At 38.0% G+C, this 17,866-nt stretch overlaps 1 protein-coding gene across 2 annotated transcripts in view; it reads left to right on the plus strand.

The window, feature by feature from the left end:
* Nucleotides 1-17,621, plus strand: part of Gabrb2 (gamma-aminobutyric acid type A receptor subunit beta2) — a 216,372-nt gene extending 198,751 nt beyond the window's left edge. For both annotated transcript variants that reach the window (XM_057776141.1, XM_057776142.1), the window contains exon 10: nucleotides 11,541-17,621. In XM_057776141.1, the coding sequence (XP_057632124.1) occupies nucleotides 11,541-11,888 (348 nt within the window). In that variant the 3' untranslated portion in view covers nucleotides 11,889-17,621. The remainder of the gene's footprint in view (nucleotides 1-11,540) is intronic.
* The last annotated feature ends 245 nt before the right edge of the window (nucleotides 17,622-17,866 follow it).

Raw genomic sequence — 17,866 nt, forward strand, 5'->3', positions numbered from 1 at the left:
CATAAGCTAGCAAAATTCAGGAACACTACCTAAGAATTACTAGTTGGGAAGGACCCGACAGAATTGGCTTCTGAATGCCCTACACCATGAGGAAAAGAAATGCTAGATATCAGGAAATGTCTTGCCTTAAAAATCCTATATCTAACTCCTAATATCATTTCATACACTAGATGGAAAAAGTTAGTTGCTAATTATAAATTAAATGCAGCTATAAACGAACTTTGTATGAATTAAATCTAACAAGAACTTTGTGTCATTCCCTGCACGCCAAACACTTGGCTGTAATTTTGACCACATGCTGACAACTTTTTATTTAGATGTAGCTAAGGTAGGCTATCTTTTAGTCTAATTCACTCCAGGACAAACTTTTCCATATGCTCCATTATACCTGCTTCCAATTTGTTTGATAACCCCCATCACCCAGATTTAGTATAACACTGCCAGAGATTCAACTAGTTTTATTCTGAATGTTCATTGGTACCTGCTGTAGCAGTCCGCATAATGGATCCATAGTATCAAGCACACACCTTCTACATCTCCTCTCTCAAGGGTTGCAGAGATTTGGGGAGCTTACCAAACAGGTTTGAACCCAGTGGACAGAGCCGACAAAGGCTTCCCTAGTCCATCTAGATTTTCTGGCTAAAATGCACTAAGGGGTTGGGCATAACGACACCTGTCTCTAATTTTAGGAAGCCCCAGGAGAAGACAGGGAATCCTGAGCCCAAGAATAAATCATAGTGTTGAAGAACAATATAAAGGAGGAAGGGGGTGTGGAGGAGAAGGAAAGAGAGGAGGAGGAGGAGGAGGAGGAGAAAGCAAGACAGAATTAGAAAAAGGAAGAAGGGGAGGAATGGGAGGAGAAGGGGAGGAGGAGCGGGAGGACATGGGAAGGAGGAGGAGGAGAGAAAGTCAGAACCGGAATCAGCTCTCACTGCTTAGGCCAGTGTTCTTGTCAATGCTTGTAATTTTGCAAAGGGCAAGGACTCTGGGAGAAGGATCTAAAGGGTAAGGGTGTCAGTTCAATAGAGATCATGCCTATCAGGGAGTTCTTAGTACTGAACCTGCACTAATTGAAAGTATTATGAGATTCATCACCAAGGAACTTTGAAGAGAAGAAACTTAGTCTTCTCTTTCTGATCCTGAGTTCTGCTTCCATTTTCTCAGAAAAGATCCTTATACTTCAAAACAACCCATCCTCCAGCTCATTTGGTGAGTTTGCTGGCTTGATGGTATCTTTTGTGAGGGAAACAGAAACTTTTCATCTGATGATGACATTAGGATCATACAGGTGACTGATCCTTTACCATAGTTGATGACGCTTTAACACAAAATAAGTTTCCTGAAGAAATTTCATGATATACATTCATGCTCAGTTAAAAAAAATAAGAATTATCAAAACTACAATATTTGTCATGTTTCAAAGATGTTGAAATCTACTTCATACTACTTTTTTATTCTATACTAAAAATAATTAGTACAGTACATTCTCTACTAATTATTTTTAAGAATGAGAAAAGGTTTTAAGCATACTATTATTCCCGAAGCAATCATGAACCTGTTTCTGATGCAAATGGTGGTTCCAGATGATAGTAGTACTGGACAACTGAATAAAAAAAAGCAGATCTTATATTTATCCTGGTTTTTGTAAAAATAAAAAAAAAGCAGCATCTTTGTTAATGGTAGTGTCACAGTACTGTCGAGTCCACAAGTGAGTAAGGTTGTGCAGGATTTATCTCTCAGCACCTGGCTGGTTCCATGTCATAAGTTTCCACAGCCTGGCTTAGATAAAGCTTCCAGACTTATATAACTTTGTTAGAGATTTAACTTAGCACATTGTGGTTTTTTTGTTATTTGTTTGTTCATTTCTTTTGTTTAAGCACATAATTTTGGCAAATTTTTAGACAGCATTAGGGATCCATAATGACCAACGCAGAGACATTTTCACTTTTTCTATCTTGAAGATATACTGGTTTGAAACGAGGAAAAAAATATTGAACCTTGGGTTCGCTATTTCCCCTATCCCATCTAGGCTTTCTGGATAAGACATATGCTGTTTGCACAGTACTTGTGTGTCAGTTAATTTTATAAAAAAAAGAAAGAAAGAAAGAAAGAAAGAAAGAAAGAAAGAAAGAAAGAAAGAAAGAAAGAAAAAGATAGGCAGAGAAAGGAGAAGAAGGTAAAGAAGGAAGGGAAGGAATGAAGGGAGGATTACATAAAGACAATGAAATGAAAGTTACCTGGATATTTGGAGGTATTCTTCTACTTTGCTGTTTCCCCACGCACTTTGGTTCACTGACTTGAAGAGTCAACAATGTTGGCCTTTTCTTGCACTCCTAGAATCTCCATCACATATTCTGCTTGTTGAATGTTCCCTCACTTTGCAGAATACTGAAGACATGCTCAGTATTTTGAGAGGAGTTTCCCCTCCAGAAAGACAGATTTGGATATGCCAGGTGCTTGATGGTTTGTTGCCTTAGCATTTCAAGTCTCAGAAGCCACAGTGCCATTTTGTGAAAGATAAAACAAGATCTCCTACTGATGCAAGTCACAGTGATGGGAAACTGCAAAGTTAGAACTAGATTTTATTTTATTTGCAATTTCTCATTTGGTGGATAATGTCAGTGGGAACTGAGTTTTTAAATATCCTTGTTTCCCCTTCTCAGGTAAGCTAGTCTGCCAGTGAGAGATGTGATTTGTCTTTCTGTAATGACCTTAGACATAGGGCATCCCTGTAGATCCTAAGTCAGGCATGGAAAGGATGGAAAAAGAATCTGAAGCCAAACTTGGAGCTGACTGATTATTTTATAAAACTGAGGCACACTTTTTAGAGTTTAGTATATTATTTTTTTTAAAAACTGCAGAAAATCGAATTCTTTAGCCAGCCTAGTTTCCTTTCCCAGAAAAAAAAAAAAAAGTTGACATTGTGACAAGAAAGCAAAACAAGGCTGTATTGCAAATGTCCTGGGTTAATTTGCTAGTGACAGTGCCAGCATTCCCCAGGTCACTCTGTAAGGTAAGGTGCCTCCGCAGCACTGTCTCTGCAGACAGAAGGACTGCCAAATCAATGATATGCAAGCTGTCTTCATTCCCAGAGGTTCCTTGCAGGAATCCTTGTCTGCCTCTCAAAATCCAGCACTTGGTTCTTAATTGAAAATTGCAACTCCAGGTGCATCTTAATGTATGGGGAATGGGGTTGAATGGCAAACAACAGATTCAACTGATAATGGTGATTTCATAAAGTGTCTTCAAACCAAGTGTGCTTTTCAAAACGGAGAGGTGAATAACTTGAGTCGGAAATAAGAGGACCATGCAAAACTAGCGACAAGGCTCCCTGCAAGGACAGCCAATCTAGTGTGCAGGTTTACTCTTGCATCTCTTTCCTTCTCCTCCCTTTCCCTTTGTTTTTTGCTTCCCTCCATCTTGTTTCACCTGCTACCAACAAAATACCCATGGCTGTTAGATCAAGTAGAAATACTAGGAGAGCATGATTTCATACCAATGTTGGTATGTTTTCCAAGGCAATGGAGATTGCTGCGCAGCTCTTATGATTAGTTAAAGGAAATGATATCTTATTCATGGCCTCAGTATAAAGCTGATTAGATGAGCAGTGTTTCCTGTCTGTTCATTGCTCTGGTGAAGAGAGTCAATCAGCAAAGATTAGAGTGAAAAATAAAAAAAAAGAGAGAAATTTATGTTTAAAATTAGCCAGATCCACGTGAAAATGTCTGTACCTTTGAATTTTCTAAAAATCATCACCTAAGTGCGGCATGCAGAGAAGGCATTTTGTGACAAAACTCGGGACTTAGAGTTGAGTAACTTGAAGCAGATCTCGGGCCAGATTGTGTTCCAGCTACCTACTTCCTAGGCACACACCTAGGCCTGTCTCTAGCCATTTTTTTTAGCTTCTCGTATTTAAGAAGGGAAGATTGAAGATCTCTCCCTCTCTCTCATAGCTTCTGTCAAGTTCCAGAGAAATGATAACTGCATGAAGCTTGTGATAGGATGCTTATTTCTTGGGAATGCTGCATAAATGGAAGCTGCACATGTTTTCTGTGACAGCTACTCTTCAACTCGGTGATGGCCTCTGGCCAAAACCTTCTCTTTTCAACATTTTTCTGAGCCTTGCTGCTTCTTTATTCGAAGTCACATTGTGTCCTTCAGCTGCTGTCCAAAGGACTCATTTTCTAAGTATAGACCCTAGACCAGAAGCCCGGTGTCACCTAGGAACTTATTAGACATGCAGATTATTGAAATGCATTCCAAATTTGCTGAGTCAGGCATTGTAAGAGTGGAAGCCAAAGATTTGTTTTAACAAGGTCTCTTGGGGGTTGTGGTGCACACTTGAGCTTGGGAACCAAAGACATAGCCACTTACCCTCTGCAATACCACCTGAGTCAGAGTTCCCTGGTAGAATTAAGACAGATTTAAAGTAGCATTGATGTAATGCATTTGCACCCATAGCCCAGCAATGATATACTCTTATATGACCTATGAATAGTAACACTTGAAGTAACTCTCTTCATTTTTCCTGGTCTTCTGTTCCCTAACATCTCAAATGAGAATGATGCCTATTCTAAAGTACCTTATGAATCTTTCTCTAAAAGCTTCATAGCAAATGTCGTCTTATAACAACAGACATCTCCACATGAAATAACATATAATCATTACTGAATTTAGAATTCATAAGTAAAAGTGATTTTTCTTTTTTTCTATGAAAATATTTATTGATAATTTTGCTTCTATGCACACAATGGAGAATTAAAATAAACTTAGAGGTAATGAGTCTCAGGTTTTATCCTTTTATCGTTTAAAATACATGTAAAAGAGCCTGTCAGTCTCTCCTGTTACATTCAGCTGTGACCCCATGAGTTGGTTCCTTGCAAGGTTTATTCCCTTTGAGGGAGAAAGACCAATATATACAAGGAAACACAGTGCCACCAATTTAACAGGCAGGGCCTCCAATCTTGCAAGTCTTGGGCTCATTTTGATTCTAGTCCAAATACTAAAGCTCAACACTGTTTTACTTGCGAAGATCATACTCCTCAACTGGATAACCTCATTTGTAATTTGAATTATGAGGAGCTCTTATGACATAAAAATGTCTCTAATTCCTTTCCTGCTCTGCCTGTCCTATGGATTTCTTGAGACCATTGAAAGAGATGAATCATATCTTAGTATTCTTTGAGTCTGGAATAATATAAAACCCAACGCATGTTTCCTTAAGGAAACAATGAGATAGAAGGGTAGAGAGACTGAGAGAGGCAGAAAGGAAGAGAGGTAAGTAGGAAAGAAGGAAAGGAAAAGCAGACAGTCGAAAAGGAATAATGAAGGGTGGAGGACAACTTGTCTTAGCATCACACATGTCACCATACAAAAGCATGGTAACATCAGATCACAGACTCCTTGCCTGTGCTAGCTATTTTATAAGCCAGGAATGCCTCTTACACTTTAAATATGCCAACAGAATCTGCAGACTCAGGGACACCTGCTTCTAGGTATAAATCTACTGGCATTGATTGAGTATATTTATTCTGTTCTGTCCATCTGAAGACTCAAAACATGTCCACTGACTCCTAAAAAGTCATATGACCATTATTCAGCCTACCACAACATCAGGGAACCACGTATTCAAGGGATACAGAAACTGAGGATAGAGATTGCATGCTGCATTGCCAGACAGAAACTAGAATGAGGAGACTGGTCATGATAGGCAGCCAGAGCACAGATGCTTTCTCTTCTCATCTGAAGGCGCTGAGTTAACACGAGTCTACCCCAACTCTTACCTTTAGTAGTAAGACATTTCATTGCAAGCATTCTTATCCAATCCTTCCTACTGAGAATTGTGCAAGCCTCCAGATGGTGGCTATACCAAGGTAGACTGCTACCATGCTTCAGCAGGGAAAAGTGGAATAGATTTAAAGTTAATTCTTCCTCTGCCACGTCTTCACTATTTTCCAGCTGGGATTAGCGCCAGCTCTATGTGGCTTCTGGGAAAGCTAAAAGGGTTCTGTTAATAAAATGCTTAAACCTAATTTCAAGCTGTTAGTTGCCAAGTGCTCTTCTCTGTGTGAGAGTGAAGAATCGGTCCTGGAAATGACACTGGGTGCCATGGAACTCTAGCACTTTCTGTTTTATAAAGAGACCTGTGCACATAAAGAAAGATGCCTTAAGGCAGAGAGGGATTCCAGAGATGCTTCTGTGATGTTTTGATCCTTAGGATGATGTGAAATAATTGACTCCAACTTAATAATGACTCATAAAGATGTGAATCAGGTTCCATAATATCACAACATTAATTTTATTTAACTGCTCTTTATTTAACATCTGCTTTGTACAGAGAACAATGCAGGATGCTTGAAGAAATGACAGTGAAATACCAAGACCTCTTTGTATGTGCCCTCAAGACAATTATCAGAAAGAAGGACAAATATGAACAAAATAAGTATAATTTACTGTAATCGACATTTCAGTGAAACTGACATATCAGGAGAAAAGACAAGGCAGGCCATTCGCCCCTACTCTCTGCCACTGTGCCTCTGACAATGTCTGGCCTTGGCCTTGGCCTCTAGGCCCAATTTTTCTTGTATTGAAGAGGATGCTACTGGTTCTGTAAATGTAGTGGCCTACTTCTCTTTCTGTTGCTATGATAAAATACCCTGGCCCAAAGAAACTCCTAGGAGAAAGGTGTTATCTAGCTTACAATTCCAGATTACAGTTTATCAATTAAGGGAAGTCAAGGCAGGGACTCTAGCAGCTCTTTCATCATATCCATGGTCAAGAGCAGGGAAAGATTGGCACAGCTCCTTTCTTGCTTGATTGTTTGCTTGTTCTCAACTTGCATTCTTTCCTCTCCTCCCCCCGCCACCACCCCCCCTTCTCCCTCTGTTGTTTTTGTTCTTTGTTTTTTTAAGAGTTTCTCTCTGTAGCCCTGGCTGACCTGAAACTCACTCTGTATCCCAGACTGGCCTCAATCTCACAGAAATCTGCCTTTATCTCCCTCCTGAGTGCTGGGATTAAACATGTACACCACCATGCCTGCCTCTTTTAACAGTGTTCAGGATTCTTTGTCCGGGGGATGGTGCTGGGTCTTCCTGTCAACCAAGACAATCCCCCATAGATATGACCACAGGCAAGTTTGTTCTGGAAAATTTTTTCATAAGACTGTCCTTCCAGGTGATTCTAGGTAGATTAAACTGAAAGAATATACATGGTTATATAGTAATGTCTATCAACCATCCAAGAAAAGAAATGCAGCTTCTGCTCATCTCATTATTAAATAAATTAAGTCTAGACTGAGATATTTCCAAATGTAACTCAGTCTAGACTTCTTGTGTTTAATAAAATAATGTTTTATAATTAAACATATAATATTTGTTAGGTACTAAGTATTACTCTCCGAACTTTAAAAAAACTAGAATTTTAAAGTATTGATTTTGAAGGTTTAGCTTCTGTGGCATTTTTCAATGGCAACAGCAGATCAAACCTATCATTCACTATCAAGATTTTTAATGTTTAATAATAAATGAATTAATTGTTAATTTATTAAATAAAAAATAATTATGACCAAATCTACTCCCATATTACCATACCCACTCAGATTCTCTCCTATTCCCGTATCATGTTGGTTTTCAATTTCATATGCTATTTTCTTAAACCTATTAAATCCACTTAGCACTCTCTGTATGTGTATGAATAAAGGACCATCTACTCGAGCCCAGATAGCCCTTCATAGGCCACATCCCTAAAGAAAACGCTCTTCTTCTGCAAGCAGCCTTGAATAGCCAACAACTTCTCTAGAGCTTCAGGAGCCCCTCCCCTCTCTTATCCATGCTGGGTTTTGGTCTGTGTGATCTTGTGTATGCAGTCACAGCTGCTATGAGTTCATGTGTGCACCAGCCCCCTCAGGTCTGGCAAATATTCTTTTGCTACAGGCATCCACTGCCTCTGGCTTATATGGTTTTTCTGCTCTCACTTCTTCAGCCTTAGAGGGACTTTGGGGTCAGAGTGCTATAGATGCTCCATTTACAGTGAGGACATGCAGAGAATAAGAGACTGTGAACTACTCAGCTGTATTGAGTTTTTAGTAAGATTAGCTATGATTTTTTTTTTCTTGATGCTTGCTATGAACAAAATGTGTTTCAGTCCTCTCAAACAACCTCAGAAGGCTGGTGTTGCTACTTCCTCCCATGCCCCCGCCCCAAGTTGGCAATAAAGTTGAAATCAGAGAGGTTGAGACTTAGTCTCAAAGGCAGCACCTGGACTGCCCCAATATGGAGTAAGAAACAGGACATTGTACAACAGCCTGCCTTATCAGAGAGTAGAGAATGTGTCACAAGCAAAACTGAAGAATACGCTCCATCTCGGTAATCCCAAGAATTGGACAAAAGGACACTGAGGAGTGCTTTTCAGTGAGGAATTCAACTACTTTTAAGAGGAAAGTGAAGATAATTACTATATATAGTCAGCTTCGCAGAAAGCAGGTAGAGATGAGGAAGAAAAATGGTCTTTCAAAGGACTGGCTGGAAAACCCAGTGTCTCCAGGCTTTACTCTAAGCACATCATCGTAAACTACAACTGGCCTGAGTTAAATAAAGATGGTTGCTTCTTTTATTCCTCCCTACTTCCCAGCACTGAGGAGGCAGAGATGGACATATCTCTGAGTTTGTGACCAGTCTGTCTAAAGAGAAAGTTCCAGCACAGCCAGGGACACACAGAGAAACCATGTCTAATTTTTTTTTTTTTTTCTAATGAGGGGATCACTACCAAAGAGTAGCAGTTCATCATCATCTGTGCACTGCAGCTCCGCACACCTCATTCATCCCCACCACTAACTCTTGTTGCAGCCTGGCAAGATCTCCTATAAGATTTCTAAGTTTTACCTGAAAAAAAGATCATCACTTGAGTCTATTCCAAAAGATTAGATTTAATCATCCAGTCAACGGTCGGTTTTACTTTTTTGAGAACAATTATGAATTTTGAAGTGCTTCCTGTGTACCAACTAAGGCAATATGTACAAGTCAGCGCACTAACCTTTCCCCTTGGGCACGGTTATTTATTCTTGTTATTTTCCCAGGGTCCTGAAGCTTGTGTGCGTTTCACTACAGTTCTCACACATCATGACAATCATCTTGTAGAGTTCTTCGATGTCTACCTTCAGACATATTTCATTTCCGTCAGTTTCTCCAAATCTTATCTTAGCTCTCAATACAGATAAAGGAATGTGTAACTTTCTAATATCAAAAATAACAAATGGAAAAATGCAATTTGACTTGCATCTAGTGTTGTTTCTGGAGATGGTCCTTGGTTTGAGGCTTCTCTCTATATCTCTATATATCTTAGCACCGGATATATATTTAAGACTCACTCTGCCAATAACACCGAAAAGATCTCTGGAATTTGTAAAGAAAAAAATAAATAAATAATAAGTCTCCACAGATCATCTAATGCAACTCTTGAATTCCATATGTGCTAAAATAGAAACTCGTTGAAGTTAAATAAATTGTCCAAAAATAGTTTGCTTAAAACTTATAAAAGGTAACTTTTAATAGCCGCCAATGTTTTCATTATGGTTGCTACTGTTGTTTTACAAAGTTAGCAGCCAAAGCTAGCATCGGTTTGTAGCCCCTCTTACTACAATAACACTCTGTGATAGAACAAACATCCTGGTGTTGGGAGGAGGAAAGCTCCAAATTTCATTAAAGCAAAATTTGCGTACTAAATGTCATTTTCTATATGGGTAAAAGGCCACTAAATACAACTAACAAAAAAATAGCCACAGTGTTGGAGCAGGAGGTGAAAAGCCTTGTCATCCCACACATAAATTTGAATTCCTGGAAGAGTAGGCTTTGAATTGTACTTGCTTAGGGACCAAGTGTTTGGTCTGGGGTGGGGGGTGAATGTCCTTCCCTGGGAACAAGGGAAAGAGTGACTTTGTAAAGGGAAGTATGTGAGTATTTAATGCAAGAGTTGCCAAAGGGAATGGAGCATAGCAAAAGCATTTCAATGGCCTTTCCCTTCTCTGGACAAACAGAGCCAACCAATGGTCACAAAGACTGCTGTGGCGGTACTCTCCCATCATGTATTTAGCTACACTTTCAAATCCTTTAAACTTCCCAAGTTAATTTTAGTCACTTTTTTTTTTTTTGTTTAGTCTACTCAGTAAGTGAAATCATAGCATAAACAAACAAAAAAACCGAGAATATTTGATAAGGGAGCAGAGATTAATTGGTCAACTATAATGCTACTGTACGTTTTATATTTAATACTATCAATCTCTCAATAGATCTTTGCTTTCAAATAATAGTACAGAATCTTCAAATTACATACAAAGGCTAATTACTATGATGTAGCACTTGTAACATTTTTCTTTCTACAACACTCATGGTCACATTTATATATCTTGTACCTAATAGGTCAACATCTCCTGTCTCTGTATACCATTGGTGCCTTTCATTAGCCACATTTTCCTTATTTCATTTATTTATTACCTTTATTTAACCTTACTTTATATATAGCATTGTAATTTACATGCCAATAACACTATAATAGAATGGTTTCATATTTTGAAAGATTTTTTATTGTATGTGTGCAAGTGTTATGCCTACATGTTATATATGTATAGCACATATATGCAGTGCCCATGGAAGCCAGGAGAAGGCATTGGATCCCCTTGGGCTAAATTACAAATGCTTATAAACTTCCATGAGGGAACTGAACCCAGGGGAAATTTTCAGTTTACAAAGATCTGACCCCACAAAACAATTTTATTTTAAAACTTTTTTTTCCTCTGGCTCAGTGTGAGAGCTGTATTCATGTGCAGTTTGTATTCCTATAATGGTCAATGAAATTAAGTAGTGAGGCATTGTGTGATCAATGCCTCAGAGAAAGTGTTGGATTCTTGTAGAGCATACAAAAATGTTCTACTTCTCGATGAACAGAAAATTGAACTCACGTTTTCTTATTTTATAATTTAAAAAATGGTGATGGACATGTAGCTCAGAGATAGGACACTTACCTATGATGATGAAAGTTTCATGTGCAGGATGGAAGAAAAATGAATAATAACTATTGGTATACATTGATTCTAAAAATAAATAAACTCAGTGAATATACGAGTTACATAAAGACATGAAAATAATCCTGCAGTTAATTCCCTATCATTATACCATACATAATAAGGTTGATTCTGCATCTGTTCATATCAATATTATAAATTATGTAAAGGAATATCTCTTATATTCTATTTCTCTGCATGAGGTAAGTAGAAATTATGAAACTGTGCTAGCTAATCTGTTATAAAAATTACATTATAAGAATCCTCTGGGTTTGAATCTATACCATCTAATAAATGGAAAACCTGAGAATCAAATAGCTCATAGCTGCAGAGCTGCAATTAAAAGTCAAGTATTGCAATAGCAAAACTAGCTCTTTGTCACTGTGATAGATGCTTCTTTAAGTACCTGTAATAGTTCCTTGTAGTGCAAGCATAAACAAAGACTTACAGTTTCAGATATACCTTTTCTGATCCTTCCTCCTTGCAGATGGACCCACATGAGAACATCTTACTTAGCACTCTCGAGATAAAAAACGAGATGGCCACATCAGAAGCAGTAATGGGACTTGGAGACCCCAGGAGCACGATGCTTGCCTATGATGCCTCCAGCATCCAGTATCGGAAAGCCGGGTTGCCTAGGCATAGTTTTGGGCGCAATGCTTTGGAGCGACACGTGGCACAAAAGAAGAGTCGCCTGAGGAGACGTGCCTCTCAACTGAAAATCACCATCCCTGACTTGACTGATGTAAATGCCATAGATCGGTGGTCCCGCATTTTCTTCCCAGTGGTGTTTTCCTTCTTCAACATTGTCTATTGGCTTTATTACGTGAACTAAACTCCAAGCTCCGTGGGAAGCAAGGACTAGATTACTCCTCAAACAGTTGTACAGCCTGATGTAGGACTTGGAAAACACATCAATCCAGGACAAAAGTGATCTTAAAATACCTTAGTTGCTGGCCTATCCCGTGGTCCATTTCATACCATTTGGGTTGCTTCTACTAAGTAATGAATACACTAAGGTCCTTGTGGTTTTCCAGTTTCAATGCAAGTGATTTTTATACATGCTGCAGAGATCGAGCGTGAAGTAGTCCACTTTATCAGTTTAGTACACAGCCTATTTACAGGGTTATTATGTAGATTCTAGAAGATGTTAGGAAGCTCAATAGCATTGGAGTCAGTCCTCTGAGACATGGTCATTTCATTCTCCATCTTTGTTCCTAAGATCAGCACGCTGTTGGGATGGCACTGTGCTTATGAAATATTATCCCGCAATTATGGAAGCATATTAGTTACTTCAATATGGTCAGTGAGGTCTGTGCTAGATGATAATGGTGTCATGGAGAGGCGATTGTCAAGGGTCTAATGGAGAAACATATATTTTGAGCATATTCAAAGTAGGGAGGTGTGGCAAAGCGTTAAAGAAGAGACTTAGAAAGTTGATTTGTCTGCTGTGTTTGATGGCCTAGAAAGAACCATCTGAGATGTCTTTCAATTTGGCATTGAGACAGAAGAAGACTTCTGAGCAGCCTGTGCACAGCAGCCAAAATGTACATTTTGCCAACAAGCTATTTCCTAACTGGTTAAAAGATGAGGTAACAGCACAAAGCAGGGTTAAAAATCCAGAAATGACTGTAGTCAAGAGAAAGCAAAAACAAGTACGTGCAACCCTTGTCAGGGCCACATGGCATCTGGTCTGAGCAAAGCGCTGAGCAGCAGAGAGTAGCCTGAGAAGAATTGCTTTGCCGATCTCATGAGCATACGCTTAGCATACATAAGGAAGTCATTCTAAATCATTTATCTCACCAAGCGGTAGCTATCAAATAGAAAGGTGAAGAGAATAAAAGTCAAACAGAAAAGTGAAGGGAATTAAAAATATCTTGATGAGCTGAACTGAGAATTCTTTTAAGAATCAAACACAGAGCAGAGACAACCAGGTCATTTTTCTCAGGGTCGACTGCCCCTACATCATCTCCCTATCAGTTTATTTCTGAATCAAAGACAGTAGTTTAAAAAGAGAATTTGTTATTTACTCTAAATGATTGATCAGCATTGTTAGCTTTTCTTGCTTTTCAAATTCTCTTTTTACACTTAGGAGACAGAGAGTACAGGCATTGTAGAGACTGCACGGTTGGGTTTTCTCATGGGCCATGAAGTCCATCTTTATATTTTCCAAGGCGTGTGTATGCACAGATGAAATCTGTGTGTCATCTGGGTTTGGTAATTTAAAGGGTGCTTACATTGCCTATATTACAATCTACTTAAGCAAGCCAGAACTAGGAGACAACGGGATTAGAACAAAGCCATGGTGAGTGTTGAGCTCTCAGTTGTTGCTGCAGAAGTGTAGATAACTGACAACCATGATGGGTAGGATGGTGTCGTTCTATCTTTCCAACTATGCCATTTTGCATCTTTCAATATTGGGTACACCCATTCATATATCGGACAGAAAAGAGAATAGGCTAATATATTTATATTTTGTCAATGAAGAAGTCTCATATTTGACTTTCACGTACAGAAAATACTGAAAACTTAGAATATTAAGGTTTTTGTTTTATAAATTTGACTCTGATTGACCTTTTCCTCAGAGGATGACTGCTGCTTCTATTTTTAAAACAATCAAAAAAATCTGTCTGCGGAGTAAGGTCCCCAGTAAGTCCATAGGAGTTAAGCCTAGTATCACTCTGCAGGTAAAGGATCCACTTCCTCCCCTTGTGACTCAGAAACTTGGAATATTAAACATTATTATGCAATTTCATTCCAACAATTAGAAAAATAAAAAGGAAAAAAATAGGTTTTCATTCATTTTCTAAAGTTTCACAAAATTGGCATGTTAGAGTATTTGTTTTGTTTTGGTTTGGGATAGTTTGGTTTCTACCAATGTTGGGAAGTCTGCCGCCTGTGGTTTGATTAAGCACTTGAACACTTTAGAGTTATGGGATCACAGATCTGATGAAGGATCTCTGCACGTTCTCAGAGTGACGATTCTTCTTCAAGCTTCTACATACTTTCTCCTACGCAATCATTTCTGGGGATCACAGTGATAAAAGTGCCTATCCCTTGTCACCAAGGGGTGATGCTCGAATACAAAATAACATGAAAGAAGCGTAACAATCAACTCAGGGGCACACCTATTACACGCCATTCTGAGGAGATTTTTCTAGAGACAATTCAGAGCCTAAGTCTAGGCTCCCATTTGCGATTTCCATAAAAGCCATAAAATCCTTGATATTGTCATTTGTGGTTATAACAAAATCTTAGATGTCCAGGGAAGTTGAGCAATCTATTTAGATCAAAATGGGGGGAAGCAGTCTCACAGCAGGGGCCTCACATGCATACGACCGGGAAACACATTTCTGCACTAATGCAGAAAGAAGGTAAGACCTTGGAACCAATGTCCTAGAGTGAAACCATATGTTGGCATTCAATAAACCGTGGAGGAAGAAAACACTGACTCATCCTGTCCAGGAATAGCGGTCCATGTAGAATTTGTTTTTATGTTTTTAGTTGAATTAGAATGCAGGAAAGGGTGCTAGGTCTGATGAATCTGGGAAAACCAATTAGTTTGTTACCCAGTGATTAAACTAAAGGACCACCAAGGTGTGTTTTGGCAATCTTAACATGGTATTGCAATCAGTTTATACATATGTATAGCTTTTTTCTTCTGACTATTCAGTAACCAGATAGCCAGCAATTAAGGTGTTTTTTCATCTCTGAGAAATTAATAGGCAAATTCCAACTCTCAACTGCACAGTCCAAACAAAATCTCTGATCTCAATCTGTATATATATATATATATTTATTGTACATGACTGCTTGTAGGTATGAAATGCACTTCTGAACTGAAATCTCATGCGACATACCCATGTGTTTGCATAGGAATGTTACAATTCTTTCTACTGCAGTTTAACAACAGGGGATAGGACTCAAGCAGAGTCATCGAGTCCTTCAGTCTCTTCATTTCCACAAGAGCAGTGCTAAGTAAAAAATAATAACAACAACAATAATAATAATGATTTTTTTTTAAAACCAAAAGACTCTACATTCTAGCATTAAGACCACATACAGATATGATCTGTAAGCATACAAAAGCACAACACTTCACAGCAATGCAGTGGGATATCCAATGAAGAAATTAATCACAGTGGTTTTGAAGCAAGACCTGCTTAAAATTGACAACTATGACCACTTTCATTTTCTGTAGGTCGCTGTGTTTCAGTCTTCTGGCTAATTTCATGTTTAAAAACACAAACTGAAAGCATTGACATAGGCGGGTCTTAAAGCATATTTACATGTGTATATGTGTATATAGAGATTCGTGTAAACACACATGCATATGTATGCGTTCATATGTCAGAAACAAAAGGAATAAGCTAATGAGTTGTTCCCTCCATTGAGCCTGTATATGAGTCTTTTTTTTTTTTTTTTTTTTTAATTTGGCAACCAACAGTCACCATCCTGAAATAAGTAATACAGGGTACTGAATAACTCTCTCAGCAGAGCAATGCCTACAGTTCCTAAGAACATTGCACAGTTTGACACTACAATACTACTGTACCTCAGAATAGCAGATGTTAAATAGTTTCTGCATTGCTTGTCAAATGTCCATTTGCTCTCTTTCTAAGGACATAGATAGCATTGTCCATTGGTGATTTAAAATAAAAAAATAATAATAAAATGGAAAAATAAATCCTCTTGGGAGGAGAAAAAAGAAAAAAAAAGAAAAACTGAAACTAACCCTCACCATGTTGGTTAGGGAAAATTACCATTGAAGCATTCATGCCATTTTGCTAAGTGTACAGAGTCTGTTATGTAAGCAACCATAACTTTCACTGAGCGTGTGTAAATATTTAAACAGATTTCTTAAATATTTTTAACTTCTAATTTGTATTTTATGGTAAGGCAATGTACTAATTCTGTTTATGGCTTACACTGATGTGTTACAATATGTACATAATTAAAGATGCTGTAAATTAATAGTCAATAGATAAAAAGAATTGTTTAGCGTTGTTGTCTTAATTTTATCTATTTATTTTTTACTAAGTATGTTTACTGGAGTGCCCCAGCAGAGTAATTTAAACACCCTTTTGCATAAATAATTTGGGAATCCCAGACAGAAGGATTTCCATTGCTGTCTCTCACATACAGGTAGGAGTATGCACAGACACATACATCCACACACATGCACACACACACACACACACCACTGTCTTCCACTTTCTTCTTTTCACTCCTATTTTCTCACTCTCAGTGGGAAATGTAGCATTGTCTTGGTGTCATATTAACAACAAAGAGATGCTTTGGAAATGGCAACTTGAAAAAAAGGAAAAATGGTTAGGGTTAACTTAATAGTTTTTCTAAGCTAGAGTAGAAGAAGCCAAAGATTGCAGACTATGGCTTTTCCCCAAAACTAGAGGTTTGTAGCAGTACTACAGATAACAAAAATGTTTATTCATGCCCGCTCCAGACATCTTTTTACGTACAATGCATGCTAGAAGAGATTTTGTTTTGTTTGGTTTCTTAGATAGTAGCATTCTGTCTTTAGATAGTATTATTCCTTTCAACCAAAGACTCCAGAATTATTTTTCAAAAGGAAAGGAAAAAATAAAAAATGGGGGGAAAAGGACACTGCTTTACACCAAAGTTTAAATAATTTTTTCAAACGCAGCAGGAAGATGGTTTTTAAAAAAATAGTAAGGAGTCGATAGAGGGTAAAATCAGATGCTGCCCTGAGCAAATTGTTGTTTGTTTGTGTGTTTGTCATTTTTAAGTTGGGAAACATCTGTACCCTTGAATAGCTTTAGCTTTTGGGAATTCAATGAGAACATTTCCCTAGATATGTGCAGGATTTTGACATCAATTTTTAATTTGATTTAAGACATCCTTTTTGTGATAAACATCCAAAATGATGAAAAACAAAACTTTGCTTTGAGTTCTAAAGCAAAGTGCCATTCCCTGTCACTCCACCTTACATCTGATGCCACACCTCTTCATTGCACCATTTGAATCAGGTCAACATTTCCGTCAACTTGTATTCTTTCTTCCTTTGTATTTTGGTTCAGTGATTAAGAGTCCAGCCACATTTATTTTAGACACAGTTCACTCAAACAAAGTTGCCTATAATTTAAACTGTGTGCCACTTGCCCATTTTTCTCTGCATGGGTGTTTAAATAGTTCTGTTACAGAATTGTTCCTGCATAGTTCTGGACTGTCCTTTTCTAAGGCGTGATGTTCTAGTTTCTTCACAATGTAGTGATTATCAGCCTTACAATGACCTTGTAGCCTTTCTGAACACACACACACACCATGCTCTCTCCCCAACAGCTAGAAGAGGCAAAGCACTAGCAGGATACATTGCATCCGTTTTCATGTCTTTCTCAAAACAGGACTTCTAAAAATCTCTGGGATACATGCAGTAGTAAAAATCAAAAGAAGATTATCAATGAATAGCACATAAGAATTATTTTCATGAATTTCAACTTATCGCAGCCAGTTTCAGCATGTAAATATATAATAATGTTGGCTAGTGTGTAATTCTTGACCTAAGAAATAGAAATAAAAATTAAAAGTTCTCTGTGTGGTTTTATTGTTCATGAATGTCTGAGTTTGTGGCTTATATGCTTCTAATTTTGTGAGTAGCATGGGAGTTTAAAAGCTTGGAACCCATTGTCTACAGACTTCATCTTGAGTACTTACATGGTGCCTACTAAGCAATAATTATGTACATACTTAATTGTAAACTTGAGGCATAAATTTACCTTACTCTTAATGTAGGTGGAAAGATGAAACTACAGATCTCTTCACATAGAACAAGGT

The sequence above is a fragment of the Chionomys nivalis genome, chromosome 7 (genome assembly GCF_950005125.1).
Source record: "Chionomys nivalis chromosome 7, mChiNiv1.1, whole genome shotgun sequence".
NCBI classification, from domain to species: Eukaryota; Metazoa; Chordata; class Mammalia; order Rodentia; family Cricetidae; genus Chionomys; species Chionomys nivalis.